Source organism: Rana temporaria, chromosome 10 (assembly GCF_905171775.1).
Source record: "Rana temporaria chromosome 10, aRanTem1.1, whole genome shotgun sequence".
Taxonomy (NCBI): Eukaryota; Metazoa; Chordata; class Amphibia; order Anura; family Ranidae; genus Rana; species Rana temporaria.
The window spans coordinates 2,958,821-2,976,630 of NC_053498.1; the positions used below are offsets into that span (position 1 = coordinate 2,958,821).

A 17,810-nucleotide genomic window follows, 5' to 3' on the forward strand; every position below is an offset into this window, starting at 1 on the left:
CATTGGTCAAGGGTCAATGGATGGGGCACTGGTCTTGGGTCAGTAGATGGGGACATTTATTAAGGATCAGTGGATGGGGGCATTTATCATCAGGGGTCAGAGGATGGGGGCATTAGAAGTCACGGTCTCTGGTGCTCACCTAACCTCTGTTCTGTGCCAGGCACTCCATGAACTGGAAGATAAGACGGAGGAGATCCCGTGTGTGGTTGGAGGAGAAGCGGTGTGGACCAAAGACATCAGATACCAGGTTTCGGTAAGATTGATTTCTTCTTGATTTTCAAAGTGTGATTCTCACGCGACTCTGCAGAGGTGGCCGAGCTCCCCGCCCGCAGAGGTGGCCGAGGTCCCCGCCCGCAGAGGTGGCCGAGGTCCCCGCCCGCAGAGGTGGCCGAGGTCCCCGCCCGCAGAGGTGGCCGAGGTCCCCGCCCGCAGAGGTGGCCGAGGTCCCCGCCCGCAGAGGTGGCCGAGCTCCCCGCCCGCAGAGGTGGCCGAGCTCCCCGCCCGCAGAAGTGGCCGAGGCTCCGCCCGCAGAGGTGCTGAGCTCCGCCCATGCATGGTATGGTGGGACACACCCCTGGGGGGAGGTCTGTGTAGTGTCAGGATTGAACAATGAGACTTTTTCGGACTCTTCTCACTGATGTTCTGTTATTTCATTTCAGCCGTTTAATCATTCTCACAAAGTGGCCAAATAGTGCTATGCCGACCAGGTAAGGACCCGACTCCCCCCTCCCCCCAAAGATTTCAAATGTTCCCTCAAAATGTTTCTTTTCAGAGATGTGTGATCACCAATCCCAACATCCGTCTCCCATCTATCCTGTCCATTGGTGGTCAGTAGGAACTATGCCTCCTTTACAATGGTGGTCAGTAGGAACTATGCCTCCTTTACAATGGTGGTCAGTAGGAACTATGCCTCCTTTACAATGGTGGTCAATAGGAACTATGCCTCCTTTACAATGGTGGTCAGTAGGAACTATGCCACCTTTACATTGGTGGTCAGGAGGACCAATGCCCCTCCCCCTTACATTGGCGGTCAGTAGGAACTATTCCCTTCTTTACATTGGTGGTCAGTAGGAACTATGCCTTCCTTACATTGATGGTCAGTAGGAACTATGCCTTCCTTACATTGATGGTCAGTAGGAACTATGCCTCCTTTACATTGGTGGTCAGTAGGAACTATGCACCCCCTTACATTGGTGATCAGTAGGAACAATGCCTCATTTACATTGGTGGTCAGTAGGAACTATGCCTCCCTTACATTGGCGGTCAGCAGGAGCAATGCCTCCTTTACAATGGTGGTCAGTAGGAACTATGCCACCTTTACATTGGTGGTCAGGAGGACCAATGCCCCTCCCCCTTACATTGGCGGTCAGTAGGAACTATTCCCTTCTTTACATTGGTGGTCAGTAGGAACTATGCCTTCCTTACATTGATGGTCAATAGGAACTATGCCTCCTTTACAATGATGGTCAGTAGGAACTATGCCTTCCTTACATTGATGGTCAGTAGGAACTATGCCTCCTTTACATTGGTGGTCAGTAGGAACTATGCACCCCCTTACATTGGTGATCAGTAGGAACAATGCCTCATTTACATTGGTGGTCAGTAGGAACTATGCCTCCCTTACATTGGCGGTCAGCAGGAGCAATGCCTCCTTTACATTGGTGGTCAGTAGCAACTATGTCCCCCTTACATTGATGGTCAATAGGAACTATGCCTCCTTTACAATGATGGTCAGTAGGAACTATGCCTCATTTACAATGGTGGTCAGTAGGAACTATGCCTCATTTACAATGGTGGTCAGTAGGAACTATGCCTCCTTTACAATGGTGGTCAGTAGGAACTATGCCTCCTTTACATTGGTGGTCAGTAGTAGCAGTGTAGCACAATGTATAGAATATCCATCTACAAATGTAACGTTCTCTTATATTCTCTGGGGTGGATGTTGGCCATCTATTAGTGGCAGAGCTGTGTAAATATCAGGTCTGGATGGACAGAACACGCACGTCTGTGGCTCCTCCCCTTATCTGCGTATTGATTGGCTTTGCCTGGAATTCAAATTCTTCTTCTCCTAAATGTACAAAATAACGAGAACCGGAACCTCCGTCCCGCAGGAACTCCTCAACAAAGCCATCAATGGCGCGCTATACGCCCGCAAGGAATGGGACCGCCGGCCGCCCGAGGACCGCGCACAGATCTTCTTCAAAGCCGCCGACCTTCTGAGTGGCCCCCGGAGAGCCGAGGTTCTGGCCAAGACCATGATTGGACAGGTAAGGGACCCCGACCATGAGTAGACTCCGCCCACTCTGCTCCCGTCCAATGGCGGGGTTCACAGCCACCGGAAATCTCTGGGTTTTATTATTTTTAATAAAATGTATTATTTTTTTATTTTATTTTTGTAGGGCAAAACCGTTATCCAGGCCGAAATCGACGCGGCCGCTGAGCTCATCGACTTTTTCCGATTCAACGCCAAGTACGCCTTGCAGCTGCAGCACGAGCAGCCAATCAGTGTGCCGATCAGTACCAACACTCTGGTGTACCGCGGCCTGGAGGTACGAGACCATGCAGAGGTCATAGGTCATGGAGGGGGGGAGGGGACTAAAGGAACGCAATCAGAGTGCAGAATAGTGAAGCGGAAGGTGTTAACGCGTTTCATTCCATCGGGGGCATTTGGGGCAGGGCCGTCTTGATAGCATTAAGGGCCCCTGGGCAAAGTAATGCTCTGGGGCCCCAATTCACACACCTACTTCCAAGAAATGAAGTATAAATAGTTGCTGGGATTAAACGTACCGTATATATTCGAGTATAAGCCGAGTTTTTCGGGGCATTTCCCGGCTTATACTCGAGTCGGCGATGTGTTAACTAGTCGGTAGCCGTTGCCGGGTGCACTGCGCATGCGCGAGCATGTCCACGAGAACGTCTTTCTTGGTGTGTGATGAGGGATTATCGCATGAACGAAGGACGTGCTCGCGCATGCGCAGTGCACCCGGCAACGCCCGCTGTCTACAGTAAACACAGCGGGAGAAGTTGGTGGAACAAGGTACATGAGGCTGCAGATTGGCGCAAATGGGCACAGTGAGGGACGCAAATGGGCACAGTGAGAGCTACAGATGGGCAACAGTGAGGGTTGCAAATGGGCACAGCGAGGGCTGCAAGTGGGGGCTGCAAATGGGCACAGTGGGGGCTTCAAATGGGCACAGTGAGGGCTGCAAATGGGCACAGCGAAAGCTCCAAAAGGGCATAAACGGGCACAGTAAGGGCTGCAAATGGGCACAGTGAGGGCTGCAAATGGGCACAGTGAGGGCTGCAAATGGGCACAGTGAGGGCTGCAAATGGGCACAGTAAGGGCTGCAAATGGGCACAGCGAGGGCTGCAAAAGGGCATAAATAGACACAGTGAGGGCTGCAAATGGGCACAGTGAGGGCTGCAAATGGGCACAGTGAGGGCTGCAAATGGGCACAGTAAAAGCATAAATGGGCACAGTGAGGGCTGCAAATAGGCACAGCAAGGGCTGCAAGGGGGGGCTGCAAATGGGTACAGTGGGGGCTGCAAATGGGCACAGTGAGGGCTGCAAATGGGCACAGTGAGGGCTGCAAATGGGCACAGTAAATGCATAAATGGGCACAGTGGGGGCTGCAAATGGGCACAGTGGGGGCAGCAAGTAAGGGCTGCAAGTGGGGGCTGCAAATGAGCACAGCGAGGGCTGCAAAAGGGTAGAAATGGGCACAGTGAGGGCTGCAAATGGGCACAGTAAAAGCATAAATGGGCACAGTGAGGGCTGCAAATAGGCACAGCAAGGGCTGCAAGTGGGGGCTGCAAATGGGCACAGTCACAGTGGGGGCTGCAAATGGGCATAAATGGGCACAGTGAGGGCTGCAAATGGGCATAAATGGGCACAGTTGCGGCTGCAAATGGGCACAGTGGGGGCTGCAAGTAAGGGCTGCAAGTGGGGGCTGCAAATGGGCACAGCGAGGGCTGCAAAAGGGTATAAATGGGCACAGTGGGGGCTGCAAATGGGCACAGTGGGGGCTGCAAAGGGGCACAGTGAGGGCTGCAAATGGGCACAGTGAGGGCTGCAAATGGGCACAGTGAGGGCTGTAAATGGGCACAGTGAGGGCTGTAAATGGGCACAGTGAGGGCTGTAAATGGGCACAGCGAGGGCTGCAAATGGGCACAGTAAAAGCATAAATGGGCACAGTGAGGGCTGTAAATGGGCATTGTTCCACTTAAAGTAGCTGATGCATTTCCCACCCTCGGCTTATACTCGAGTCAACCTTTCCCAGTTTTTTGTGGTAAAATTTAGGTGCCTCGGCTTATATTCGAGTATATACGGTATATTAATTAGTACTTTCAATAAAATCGATTTTACAAAAGGAAAACATTCCGTAAATCAAAGACTAGTCGACACAAAGGGCACAGTCTGGGGGGGGAGGGGGTCAGGAGGGCACAACACTGGGATCTGGGGGGCACAGTAAAGGTTCTGGGACGCTTCCCGGGACACAACCGTATCGGGACAGTAGTAAAAAACGTGACTGTCCCAGCAAATCCGGGACAGTTGGCAAGTATCATGTAATGCAAGATTATTGTGGGGGGCCCCCCCATGTACCTGGGGCCACTGGGCAGTGCCCAGGAGTGCCCTTGCATTAAGATGGCCCTGATTTTGGGGGATTTGTACTAGGTGGGATTTTTTTTCTTGGGGGGGGGGGGGGGGGGTTGTGCTAGTAGGGATGACTGGGGGGGGGGGGTTATTTGTATTGGGAGTGAACATTTTGGGGAGGGGATATCTGAGGGGGTGGTTAGGGGGCAGTACTTGTTTTTTTTTGGGGGGGTTATTTGTGGTGGGAGTGACATTTTGGGGAGGGGATATCTGAGGGGGTGGTTAGGGGGCAGTACTTGTTTTGGGGGGGGGGGATGGGACGTTCTGTGTACTCATCTCATTGACTTCTGCTTTTCCCCCTGCCAGGGATTTATTGCCGCCGTCTCTCCGTTCAACTTCACCGCCATTGGAGGAAACCTGGCCGGGGCTCCGGCGTTGATGGTGAGTGCGCATCTCCCGTACTTTCCTCGTTACCACCAGATCCTACTTAAAGCAAAACTCCAGCAAATGGGGGGAAACTAAACTTTGAAATGTAGCACAAGTCCAGAATTTATAAAGCTGGTCTGAGAATTCAGAAAAAAAAATGGGGCCTGGGAGCTAAAGTCACAATCTGCAGAGCTCAGCGAAAAGAGTTCTGAGAGCTGATTGGAGGGAAGGGACACGCCCCCCTCCTTCCATATATAGCACACAGAAACAAAGCTGAGGCTGTCAATCACAGGCTGTGTGCTGGAGCTCCCTCCCCCTGCCACCTTCCATCTTTTGGAGCAGATGCGCGTCGTTGCCATTCTTTTGTTAATTGCGTTTTTGGAAAAGAGGCGGGACTTCTTGCGGGTAGCTCCACCCACTGAAAGGAATGGGCTGTCCTACATGCAAGGCGTATAGACGACCCCGCGCTCGGTTGCACCCGTAGACCTAAAACCTGGAGATCTCCATTTTGGGTACGTCCCGTGTGAACGCGGAGTCAGCCCCCCCCTCCCCCCGGCACGGCATGTATTCCAGTTTAAAGAAAGGCGCGGTTTTGGCGAATTCCTCCACCTTCGCAAAGTCGAATTATGTCAGAAGATATAAAAAAAAAATCCACGGCCCCTCCCCCCCCTCAGATGTGAGGAGTAATTAGAGGACGTTGCGTTCTGTTGTAAAACACGCGGCCGCTAATCCCGGCGCATCAGATCAAATGTCACCGCGTTCAGACGTAATCCTCGCCGGCCGGATAATCCCGACACCGGCGGCCATTCTTCTCACATATTTGATCCCAGGAGAGAGAAATGGAATCTAGAACTTTTCTTCCGACGGGGAAGGATGGCCCCGCCCAGATAAGTAGGGGTTAGGAAGGCAGCGGACTTTGTGTGGGGGAGGGGAGGGTGATAATCGGGTTCAGGTGTTGTCTTTGAAGTCTCACGTCAGACACACAATGGGAGTTATTAAAGAGTTCTTCGCAGGTGCGGAATTCTGCCGCAATATAATGATCCTGTGGAAGTCAGAATGCAGCGAGATCATGGAGGAGCGGCCATTACCTGCCTGTCAGGCGTCCTCTAATTACCGTCCTCGGTGTGTCGGTGTGATCGACGCGTTTCATGTCATTGTAGAGCATGACAGTGAGAGGAAAACTTCAATAAGAAGAGAAAATTTACTTTACAGGAACTCATCTGGTCTAAACCGCGGCTTCTCAATTTCAGTCAGCTGCATACCACCGCATACGTCCCAACCGCCATCACTGCATACGTCCCAACCGCCATCACTGCATACGTCCTACCCAATACCACCGCATGACTCCCAACCGCCACCATCGCATACGTCCTACCCAATATCACCGTATGACTCCCAACCTCCATCACCGTATGACTCCCAACCGCCATCACCGCATACGTCCTACCCAATACCGCCGTATGACTCCCAACCTCCATCACCGTATGACTCCCAACCGCCATCACCGTATGACTCCCAACCGCCATCACCGCATACGTCCTACCCAATACCACCATATAATTCCCAACCGCCATCACCGTATGACTCCCAACCGCCATCACCGCATACGTCCTACCCAATACCGCCGTATGACTCCCAAACGCCATCACCGTATGACTCCAAATCGCCATCACCGCATACGTCCTACCCAATACCACCGTATGACTCCCAAACGCCATCACCGTAAAATTCCCAACCGCCATCACCGTATGACTCCCAACCGCCATCACCGCATACGTCCTACCCAATACCATATAATTCCCAACCGCCATCACCGTATGACTCCCAACCGCCATCACCGCATACGTCCTACCCAATACCACCATATAATTCCCAACCGCCATCACCGTATGACTCCCAACCGCCATCACCGCATACGTCCTACCCAATACCACCATATAATTCCCAACCGCCATCACCGTATGACTCCCAACCGCCATCACCGCATACATCCTACCCAATACCACCATATAATTTCCAACCGCCATCACCGTATGACTCCCAACCGCCATCACCGCATACGTCCTACCCAATACCACCATATAATTCCCAACCGCCATCACCGTATGACTCCCAACCGCCATCACCGCATACGTCCTACCCAATATCACCGTATAATTCCCAACCGCCATCACCGCATACGTCCTACCCAATACTACCGTATGACTCCCAACCGCCATCACCGCATACGTCCTACCCAATACCACCGTATAACTCCCAACCTCCATCACCGCATACGTCCTACCCAATACTACCGTATGACTCCCAACCGCCATCACCGCATACGTCCTACCCAATACCACCGTATGACTCCCAACCTCCATCACCGCATACGTCCTACCCAATACCGCCATATGACTCCCAACCTCCATCACCGCATACGTCCTACTCAATACCGCCGTATGACTCCCAACCTCCATCACCGCATACGCCCTACCCAATACCACCGTATGACTCCCAACCGCCATCACCGCATACGTCCTACCCAATACCGCCGTATGACTCCCAACCGCTGTCACCGCATACGTCCTACCCAATACTACCGTATGACTCCCAACCGCCATCACTGCATACGTCCTACCCAATACCACCGTATAACTCCCAACCGCCATCACCGCATACGTCCTACCCAATATCGCCGTATAATTCCCAACCTCCATCACCGCATACGTCCTACCCAATACCGCCGTATGACTCCCAACCGCCATCACCGCATACATCCTACCCAATACCACCGTATAATTCCCAACCGCCATCACCACATACGTCCTACCCAATACCACCGTATGACTCCCAACCGCCATCACCACATACGTCCTACCCAATACTACCGTATGACTCCCAAACCGCCATCACGGCATACGTCCTACTCAATACTACCATATGACTCCCAACCGCATACGTCCTACCAAACACCACCGTATGACTCCCAACCGCCATTACCGTATAACTCCCATCCGCCATCACCGCATACGTCCTACCCAATACCACGTATGACTCCCAACCACCATCATGGCATATGTTCTACCCAATACCACCGTATGACTCCCAACTGCCGCCACCGCATACGTGCTACCCAATACTACCATATAATTCCCAACCGCCATCACTGTATAATTCCCAACCGCCATCACTGTATAATTCCCAACCGCCAGCACCATATGATTCCCATCGGCCATCACCGTATGACTCCCAACCGCCATCACCGCATACGTCCTACCCATTACTACCGTATGATTCCCAACCGCCATTACCGCATATGTCCTACCCAATACTACCGTATGACTCCCAAACCGCCATCACCGTATGACTCGATCACCGTATAACTCCTACCTGCCCGTTGCCGTATAAGTTCTACCCCCTCTTCGTCACCGTATAAGTCCTACCTCCATCACCGTATAAGTCCTACCTCCATCACCGTATAAGTCATACCCCCCGTCACCATACAAGTCCCCCTAATAGCACACACTTGCCTAAATTTGCAGTTTAATTAACCCGGTTGTGTTTGGTCACTTGGCAGGGAAATGTCGTCCTGTGGAAGCCCAGCGATACGGCCATACTGGCCAGTTATGCGGTATACAACGTCCTCCGTGAAGCCGGCCTTCCCCCCAACATTATACAGTTTGTCCCGGCAGATGGCCCGGTCTTCGGAGATACCATCACCGGCTCCGAACACCTCAGCGGAATCAATTTCACAGGAAGCTTTCCGTAAGTTCCAGAGAAGATTTCCTTATGGGAGGTGGTGGGGGCGGGGCGCTACGGTGGTGAAGTCATCTACACTTTATTGTTTTGTGTTCTTATATTTCATAGGACCATCATCTGAATATAAACCAAAGTATATCTAAAGCCAAAACTTTTTCTTTTTTTTGTAGGGAATGGTTAAAGCTGATGTCTAATATGCTTATTATTTGCCCTCCTGGGTTGGTGGGTGTCTGGAGGGGTGGGCAATCCTAGAAAAACCGTATACCGACCACCCTGGGTAATGCCCACCTGTCACCCTGAGCCTCCATGATGGACAAAACTGAAATCCAACAAATGAAAGGGATGGGCCCAGAGGATGGACCACTCCCTCGTCCCATAGGGTAGACCACTCCCTCGTCCCATAGGGTAGACCACTCCCTCGTCCCATAGGGTAGACCACTCCCTCGTCCCATAGGGTAGACCACTCCCTCGTCCCATAGGGTAGACCACTCCCTCGTCCCATAGGGTAGACCACTCCCTCGTCCCATAGGGTAGACCACTCCCTCGTCCCATAGGGTGGACCACGTCCACGTCCCATAGGGTGGACCACTCCCTCGTCCCATAGGGTGGACCACGTCCACGTCCCATAGGGTGGACCACTCCCTCGTCCCATAAGGTGGTCCACGTCCAATAGGGTGGTTCACGTCCAATAGGGTGGACCACGTCCTATAGGATGGACCACTCCCATGCCCCAAAGGATGGACCACTCCCACGCCCCAAAGGATGGACCACTCCCACGCCCCAAAGGATGGACCACTCCCACGCCCCATAGGATGGACCACTCCCACGCCCCATAGGATGGACCACTCCCACGCCCCAAAGGATGGACCACTCCCACGTCCCATAGGATGGACCACTCCCACGCCCCAAAGGATGGACCACTCCCACGTCCCATAGGATGGACCACCTCCCATAGAAGGGACCACGCCCACCTCCCATAGAAGGGACCACGCCCACCTCCCATAGAAGGGACCACGCCCACCTCCCATAGAAGGGACCACGCCCACCTCCCATAGAAGGGACCACGCCCACCTCCCATAGAAGGGACCACGCCCATGTCGTCCCGTAGAATGGATCACTCCCACATCCCATAGAATGGATCACTCCCACATCCCATAGAATGGATCACTCCCACATCCCATAGAATGGATCACTCCCACATCCCATAGAATGGATCACTCCCACATCCCATAGAATGGATCACTCCCACATCCCATAGAATGGATCACTCCCACATCCCATAGAATGGATCACTCCCACATCCCATAGGATGGACCACACCCACATCCCATAGAATGGATCACTACCATATCCCAGTGGAGATCTGGGGCACTCAATAGAATACCCGGGCCAAGTAGCCATAGTCATCTCATTGGGGAAATGAATCCTTCTATTTCCATGCTGGAAACAGGAAGTCAGAAGCAAATTTCTCCAATTCCCACTTGGTTGTCACCAGAACCAGTGTCCCCCATTGGAAGATTCCCCCTCTGTTCCTGTTCTGGGAGATTTGGATTTTCCCCCCTCACTTCCAGTCCCAGTGACACGGGACATATAGAGAGGGGAATCTCCCCAGCGGGGACACAGAAAGCAACAAAAACCTGACAGGAGTTCCAACCCTTTCATACTTTACTCAAAATAAAATCTGCTTTGGATTCACCAACATTGACCTGCGAAGTTCTCTCTTCTGTCTCTGTATAATATTATCATTATTATTTCTGTTCCTTTGTATTCCGCAATAATTTTATTTTATTTTATTTAGAACCTTTAAGCGGCTTTGGAAACAAACTGCAGAGAATCTGGACCGGTACCGGACCTTTCCCCGCCTGGCTGGAGGTGAGCGGGTTTCAGTTCCGAGCGCCCCCTCCTTCCTCAACCATACCAGGCCACATACCCTCAGCATGAGAGGGAGGTGCTTTGGGGCAGGGGGGCCCCCCAAAGCACCTCGTCCCCCAAGGACCTTGTATTGAACGAGGAGGGGGACCTTGTTGATTTTGTTAATGCCAGCAATTTTCTTTACATTACATGACTCATTGGTTGTTAAGGGCTCGGCAGCCGCCTGCTCCTTAGCAACCATGTTATTTTGCTTTAAAAAATTTTTTTTTTTTTGGGGGGGGGGGGGGGGGTGCGGTGCAAGTAGCTGGTCTTGCCTAGGGCACAGAATAGTCTAGCACTGGCCCCGCACAGATGTCATTTTTGGCTCCGCCCATACGATCAGTTGAACCCTTGCAGTTAAAGAAACGTCCGTTCTTCCTCCACAGAATGCGGTGGGAAAAACTTCCACTTCGTGCACAAGTCAGCCGACGCCGAGAGCGTGGTGTACGGCGCCATCCGATCGGCCTTCGAGTACAGCGGTCAGAAATGCTCGGCCTGCTCGCGGCTCTACGTTCCCGACTCTCTGTGGCCCCGGATCAAAGCCAGGCTGCTGGAGGAACACGCCAAGATCAAAGTGGGAAATGTGAGTGGAGATTTCCCCTCTCGGAAGGGGTCTCTTTATTTCGGGGGCTCAGCGGGAGTCTGATGGGATTAGAAGACACGTTAGGCCTCCACTAATACCTGCTCAACCGTCCGACTTCACTGATCCTGTCAGGGACTAGAAGATTGGAGAATCTCGGGAATTTATTGTAAGTAGCCCATAACCCGACACGCTAATTGAAAAGAGGTGTCCTTGTCCCTGTCAGGTGGGAAGTAATTTTAGAAGCTGAAGGTTGTGCGAGGATTTAGCGGAGGCTTCTGATCCACGACACGCACTTAGGAGATTTGGGGGACATATTAATGAGCTGCACAGTGCTGATATCCTCTGATCTGCCTTCTTCTGCGCTCTAATTCCAGCCCGCCGATGACTTCAGCACCTTCACCTCCGCCGTTATTGATGAAAAGGCAAGTCGTGGGATTTTCTGTATTAATCTGGATTACATGTGTCAGGGGGGGAAAGTGACCGGCCACCCTTCCCCCGCTCTGCTTGCTATACCCATTACCTTCCTAGAAGGTCCGCCAAGAGAATGACGGTTATAATTGTTACCAATCAACTGTCTGCTTCCTCCATGTGCTGAGATATCAGTCGTGTCCCAATGAGAATATTCTACTGATAGAAGCCGCCCTCCGATCACTTCTAGAAGAGAGAACCCCGCCATGTAATGAGGACGCCATTACTGGAGGTCGCCTATAATAGAGGCCAACAACGCCTGCGACACCCAAAACGAGACAACGCCACGAGTGTCTCCTTCACCCTTCTCTCTCTCTTTTCCCCATTCATGTTTTCCCTTCACTTCCCCCTTCTTGCTCTCTCTTTCTCTCACCCCTCTCATTCTTTTTTCCTTCTTTCCCTCCTTTTCTCTCTACCATTCCTTCCCTCACCCCTCTGTCTCACTTTCCTCATTCCCACCTTCTATTTCTATGTCCTTCTTTCCCTTTTTGCGCTCTCTCTCTTCTCTCACTCTCTTTTCTCCCTTTCCCTCCTCGCTCTCTCTATCCTTCTCTCACCCCTTTCTCTCTCTCTCTCTCTCTCTCTCTCTCTTTTCTTCTCCGTTCCCTCCTCCTCTCTCTCTCTCTCTCTCTCTCTTTCCCTCCTCTCTCTCTCTCTCTCTTTCCCTCCTCTCTCTCTCTCTCTCTCTCTTTCCCTCCTCTCTCTCTCTCTCTCTCTCTCTCTCTCTTTCCCTCCTCTCTCTCTCTTTCCCTCCTCTCTCTCTCTTTCCCTCCTCTCTCTCTCTTTCCCTCCTCTCTCTCTCTCTCTCTCTCTTTCCCTCCTCTCTCTCTCTTTCCCTCCTCTCTCTCTCTTTCCCTCCTCTCTCTCTCTCTTTCCCTCCTCTCTCTCTCCTCTCTCCCCCCTCTTTTTCTCTCTCTCTCATATTTTTCTTTCTCTCCCGCGCTCGCTCTTTCTTTCTCTCGCTCTTTCCCTCCTCTCTCTTCTCTCTCTCTCGCTCCTCTCTTTCCCTCCTCTCTCTCTCTCTCTCATATTTCTCTCTCTCTCTTTCTTTCTCTCGCTCTTTCCCTCCTCTCTCCCCTCTCTCTCTCATATTTCTTTCTCTCCCGCGCTCGCTCTTTCTTTCCCTCCTCTCTCTCGCTCTTTCCTTTCTCTCGCTCTTTCCCTCCTCTCTCCCCTTTCTCTCTCTCTCTCTCTCCCCCCTCTTTCTCTCTCTCATATTTCTCTCTCTCCCGCGCTTGCTCTTTCTTTCTCTCTCCCCTCTCTCTATTTATCTTTCTCTCTCGCTCTCTTTCTCTCACTCGTTCCCTCCTCTCTTTCTCCCCCACCTCTCTCTCTCCCCCCCTCTCTCTCTCTCTCTCATATTTCTCTCGCTCTCTCTTTCTTTCTCTCGCTCTTTCCCTCCTCTCCCCTCTCTCTCTCTATTTATCTTTCTCTCTCGCTCTCTTTCTCTCACTCTTTCCCTCCTCTCTTTCTCCCCCACCTCTCTCTCTCCCCCCTCTCTCTCTCTCTCATATTTCTCTCGCTCTCTCTTTCTTTCTCTCGCTCTTTCCCTCCTCTCCCCTCTCTCTCTCTATTTATCTTTCTCTCTCTCTCTCTCTCTCTCTCTCTTTTCTTCTCCGTTCCCTCCTCCTCTCTCTCTCTCTCTCTCTCTCTCTCTCTCTCTTTCCCTCCTCTCTCTCTCTCTCTCTTTCCCTCCTCTCTCTCTCTCTCTCTCTCTTTCCCTCCTCTCTCTCTCTCTCTCTCTCTCTCTCTCTCTCTCTTTCCCTCCTCTCTCTCTCTTTCCCTCCTCTCTCTCTCTTTCCCTCCTCTCTCTCTCTCTTTCCCTCCTCTCTCTCTCCTCTCTCCCCCCTCTTTTTCTCTCTCTCTCATATTTTTCTTTCTCTCCCGCGCTCGCTCTTTCTTTCTCTCGCTCTTTCCCTCCTCTCTCTTCTCTCTCTCTCGCTCCTCTCTTTCCCTCCTCTCTCTCTCTCTCTCATATTTCTCTCTCTCTCTTTCTTTCTCTCGCTCTTTCCCTCCTCTCTCCCCTCTCTCTCTCATATTTCTTTCTCTCCCGCGCTCGCTCTTTCTTTCCCTCCTCTCTCTCGCTCTTTCCTTTCTCTCGCTCTTTCCCTCCTCTCTCCCCTTTCTCTCTCTCTCTCCCCCCTCTTTCTCTCTCTCATATTTCTCTCTCTCCCGCGCTTGCTCTTTCTTTCTCTCTCCCCTCTCTCTATTTATCTTTCTCTCTCGCTCTCTTTCTCTCACTCGTTCCCTCCTCTCTTTCTCCCCCACCTCTCTCTCTCCCCCCTCTCTCTCTCTCTCTCATATTTCTCTCGCTCTCTCTTTCTTTCTCTCGCTCTTTCCCTCCTCTCCCCTCTCTCTCTCTATTTATCTTTCTCTCTCGCTCTCTTTCTCTCACTCTTTCCCTCCTCTCTTTCTCCCCCACCTCTCTCTCTCCCCCCTCTCTCTCTCTCTCATATTTCTCTCGCTCTCTCTTTCTTTCTCTCGCTCTTTCCCTCCTCTCCCCTCTCTCTCTCTATTTATCTTTCTCTCTCGCTCTCTTTCTCTCACTCTTTCCCCCCTCTCTTTCTCCCCCCTCTCTTTCTCCCCCTCTCTCTCTCTCTCTCTCTCTCATATTTCTCTTTCTTTCTCTCGCTCTTTCTTTCTCTCTCTCTCCCTCTCCTTTTTCCCCTCTCTCTCTCTCTCTCTCTCTCTCATATTTCTCTTTCTTTCTCTCGCTCTTTCTCTCGCTCTTTCCCTCCTCTCTCCCCTCTTTCTCTCTCTCTCTCTGCTTTTTCCCCTTTCTCTCTCTCTCTCTTTTTTCCACCCATCTCACTCTTTCCTTCGGTCTCTCCCACTTTCTCTCTTTTCCTTTTTCTCTTTTCCTTCTTTTTCTCTTGTTCTCTTCTCCCTTATCTCTCTCCTTCTCTCCATCTCAAAAGCTGCTTTCTGACTGTCCTCCCCCTCCCCCAATTATAAAAACTAGAAAACCACAGACGGGTGTAAAGTGTTCTCCCAGCTCCCCCCTCCATAGAATGACTGACGTTCTTTTTATTAAATATATAACATTTCTCGCTCTGATTCTGTTCATTTCTCATTAGTCCTTCAGGCGGATACAAGGCTGGATCAAACACGCCAAAGAGTCGCCCAACCTCGCCGTCCTGGCCGGAGGGAAGTGCGATGACCGAGTTGGATACTTTGTAGAACCCACAATCATCGAGACCAAAGATCCCAGAGAGAAGATCATGGCGGAGGTAACGGGACGCACGGCGGAGTTGCGCATACATTGATAAATCTTATGACGCAGTAAACTTTATTGATTGCACCGATGTGACACGTACGTTTTGGCCTTGTGATACAGGAAATCTTCGGACCGGTGTTGGCGGTTTACGTGTATCCAGAAAACGAGTATAAGGACGTCCTGAAACTGATAGATTCCACTTCCCCGTACGGCCTCACGGGGGCAGTGTTTGCCCAGGATAAGTAAGTACCTCTCTCTATGTGACATTCCAGACCCCTCCTGCCCCTCTACAATCACCGTCAGTAAATATTAAATTCTACCGATTAAAAGGCAACGTTCAGCAAAATACGCGAATGAAGACGGTGTACAGAAACCGTTCACCTGCCGGAATATAGAGGAATGGAAATATTTTCGTGGTTTCCTCACCTACACCGTACTATACACTTGTATGCAGTGGCAGCTGGTCCCCTCAATATTTGGGGGGGGGGCACAAACACATTTTTTTGAAAAAAAAAAACATCAAACGCAGCCACGTTGCCCATCAAATGGTGCCCATTAAACATAGCCAGGGTGCCCAAATGCAGCCACGGTGCTCATTAAATAGTGCCCATCAGACACAGCCAGGGTGCCCATCAAACGCAGCCAGGGTGCCCATCAAGCGGTGCCCATTAAATGTAGCCAGGGTGCCCATTAAACATAGACAGGGTGCCCAAATGCAGCCACGGTGCTCATCAAATAGTGCCCATCAGACGCAGCCAGGGTGCTCATCAGACGCAGCCAGGGTGCCCATCAGACGCAGCCAGGGTGCCCATCAGACGCAGCCAGGGTGCCCATCAGACGCAGCCAGTGTGACCCCCCCCCCCCCCCACTCACCATCTGCCCGGCACTTACCCTGTCTTGGTGCCCATTAAATGTAGCCAGGGTGCCCATTAATCATAGCCAGGGTGCCCAAATGCAGCCACAGTGCTCATCAAATAGTGCCCATCAGACGCAGCCAGGGTGCCCATCAAACGCAGCCACGTTGCCCATCAAATGGTGCCCATTAAACATAGCCAGGGTGCCCAAATGCAGCCACGGTGCTCATTAAATAGTGCCCATCAGACACGGTCAGGGTGCCCATCAAACGCAGCCAGGGTGCCCATCAAGCGGTGCCCATTAAATGTAGCCAGGGTGCCCATTAAACATAGCCAGGGTGCCCAAATGCAGCCACGGTGCTCATCAAATGGTGCCCATCAGACGCAGCCAGGGTGCCCATCAGACGCAGCCAGGGTGCCCATCAGACGCAGCCAGGGTGCCCATTAAATGTAGCCACGGTGCCCATCAGACCCAGCCACGGTGCCCATTAAATGTAGCCTCGGTGCCCATCAGACACAGCCACGGTGCCCATCATATGCTGCCAGTGTGACCCTCCCTGCCCGCTCACCATCTGCCCTGCACTTACCCTGTCTTTGTGGGGCAGCGGGTGACAGCGACGAGCAGGGGGGGGTCCTTCATGTCTCTTGCGGGCACTTCTTGACACCGTCCTTTCGTCCCGTCAGGCGTCCAATAGCGGCGCCTGTTCAGGTGACAGGTAACCATACCCTGATTGGCTGAGAGGCGGGTCAGTTTTAGGGAAGCGATTTATCCGCTTCCCTAACGCAACACTGAGTAATCGGCAAACGCAGAGCGTTGCGCCCGCAGTTTACCCTTTTGGAAAGCTTTTAGAGCTTATGGCTCTAAACAGGCGCTTAAAAAAAAAAAAGAACGCAGCTGTAATTCAGATGCCCCTGGCAGACGTCAAGGGGTTGGGCACATGAATAGGGGGTGACCATAGACAGATTCATGCATTGTACGAATCTATCTATGTGAGAGAGCAGGAGGGGGGGGGGGGGCGAGAAGGAGAGGGGGGGGCGGCGCTCCTGCGCCCTTTATGGACGCACCGCCACTGCTTGAATGATGCACGTCGGCTCCTGCAGACATTGCTCCTCGGTCCTGCCTTTGATCTGAATGGCGTAGATTTATTTATTTTATTTATATGAAGTGCGGCACTAATACAGAGCTATACATGAATCCCGGACCGTATTCATCACGGGAATGCTTCACCACTTTCATAGCGGTTCCCTCTCTATCGCACCTTCCGGAGGATTCCTCTATAAATATACAGAGGGCCTTATCATCCGCCTCCCTGGTGATAAATGAGAAACTGATGAATATACAACCTGATTACAGTCATAAAGGCCGATAAGAGGGCAGGAAAGATAAAGCTGTCTGTGAATACTTCTCACCTCGCCGCCCATACCACGGGGTGTCATACCATCCACCTGACCTGTAAAAACCACCAGAGCCGGGTGTGGAGAAGTTTAGTGTAGAATGACGGATCTCCTCATTTTTCAAAGTTGCAGCAAATGAGTGGATTTGATAATTATAAGAAATCGAAGGGCTCATTTCAGACAAGTGCCGAGACCTGTCCTTGCTGAGCGTGTTCATCCACCTCGCCAGTGGCGGCTGGTGCTCAACATTTTTGGGGGGGACGCAAACAAACCAAAAAAAAAAAAAATCAATTGCAGCCTCACTGTGCCCATCAATTGCAGCCCCACTATGCCATGCCATCAAACCCAGCCACTGTGCCCATCAATTGTCGCCACTGTGCCATGCCATCAAACCCAACCACTGTGCCCATCAATTGTCGCCACTGTGCCATGCCATCAAACCCAACCACTGTGCCCATCAATTGTCGCCACTGTGCCATGCCATTGTCGCCACTGTGCCATGCCATTGTCGCCACTGTGACCAGCCATTGTCGCCACTGTGACCAGCCATTGTCGCCACTGTGACCAGCCATTGTCGCCACTGTGACCAGCCATTGTCGCCACTGTGACCAGCCATTGTCG

General features: G+C 51.9%; 1 protein-coding gene across 1 annotated transcript in view; it reads left to right on the top strand.

Moving 5' to 3' along the window:
* Nucleotides 1-17,810, top strand: part of ALDH4A1 (aldehyde dehydrogenase 4 family member A1) — a 34,185-nt gene that overhangs the window by 10,892 nt on the left and 5,483 nt on the right. The window contains 11 exon segments of the mRNA XM_040326768.1: nt 161-253; nt 660-707; nt 2,112-2,267; nt 2,400-2,549; nt 4,961-5,035; nt 8,580-8,767; nt 10,560-10,633; nt 11,059-11,255; nt 11,630-11,677; nt 14,801-14,953; nt 15,061-15,182. Coding sequence (XP_040182702.1) covers nt 161-253; nt 660-707; nt 2,112-2,267; nt 2,400-2,549; nt 4,961-5,035; nt 8,580-8,767; nt 10,560-10,633; nt 11,059-11,255; nt 11,630-11,677; nt 14,801-14,953; nt 15,061-15,182 — 1,304 coding nt within the window.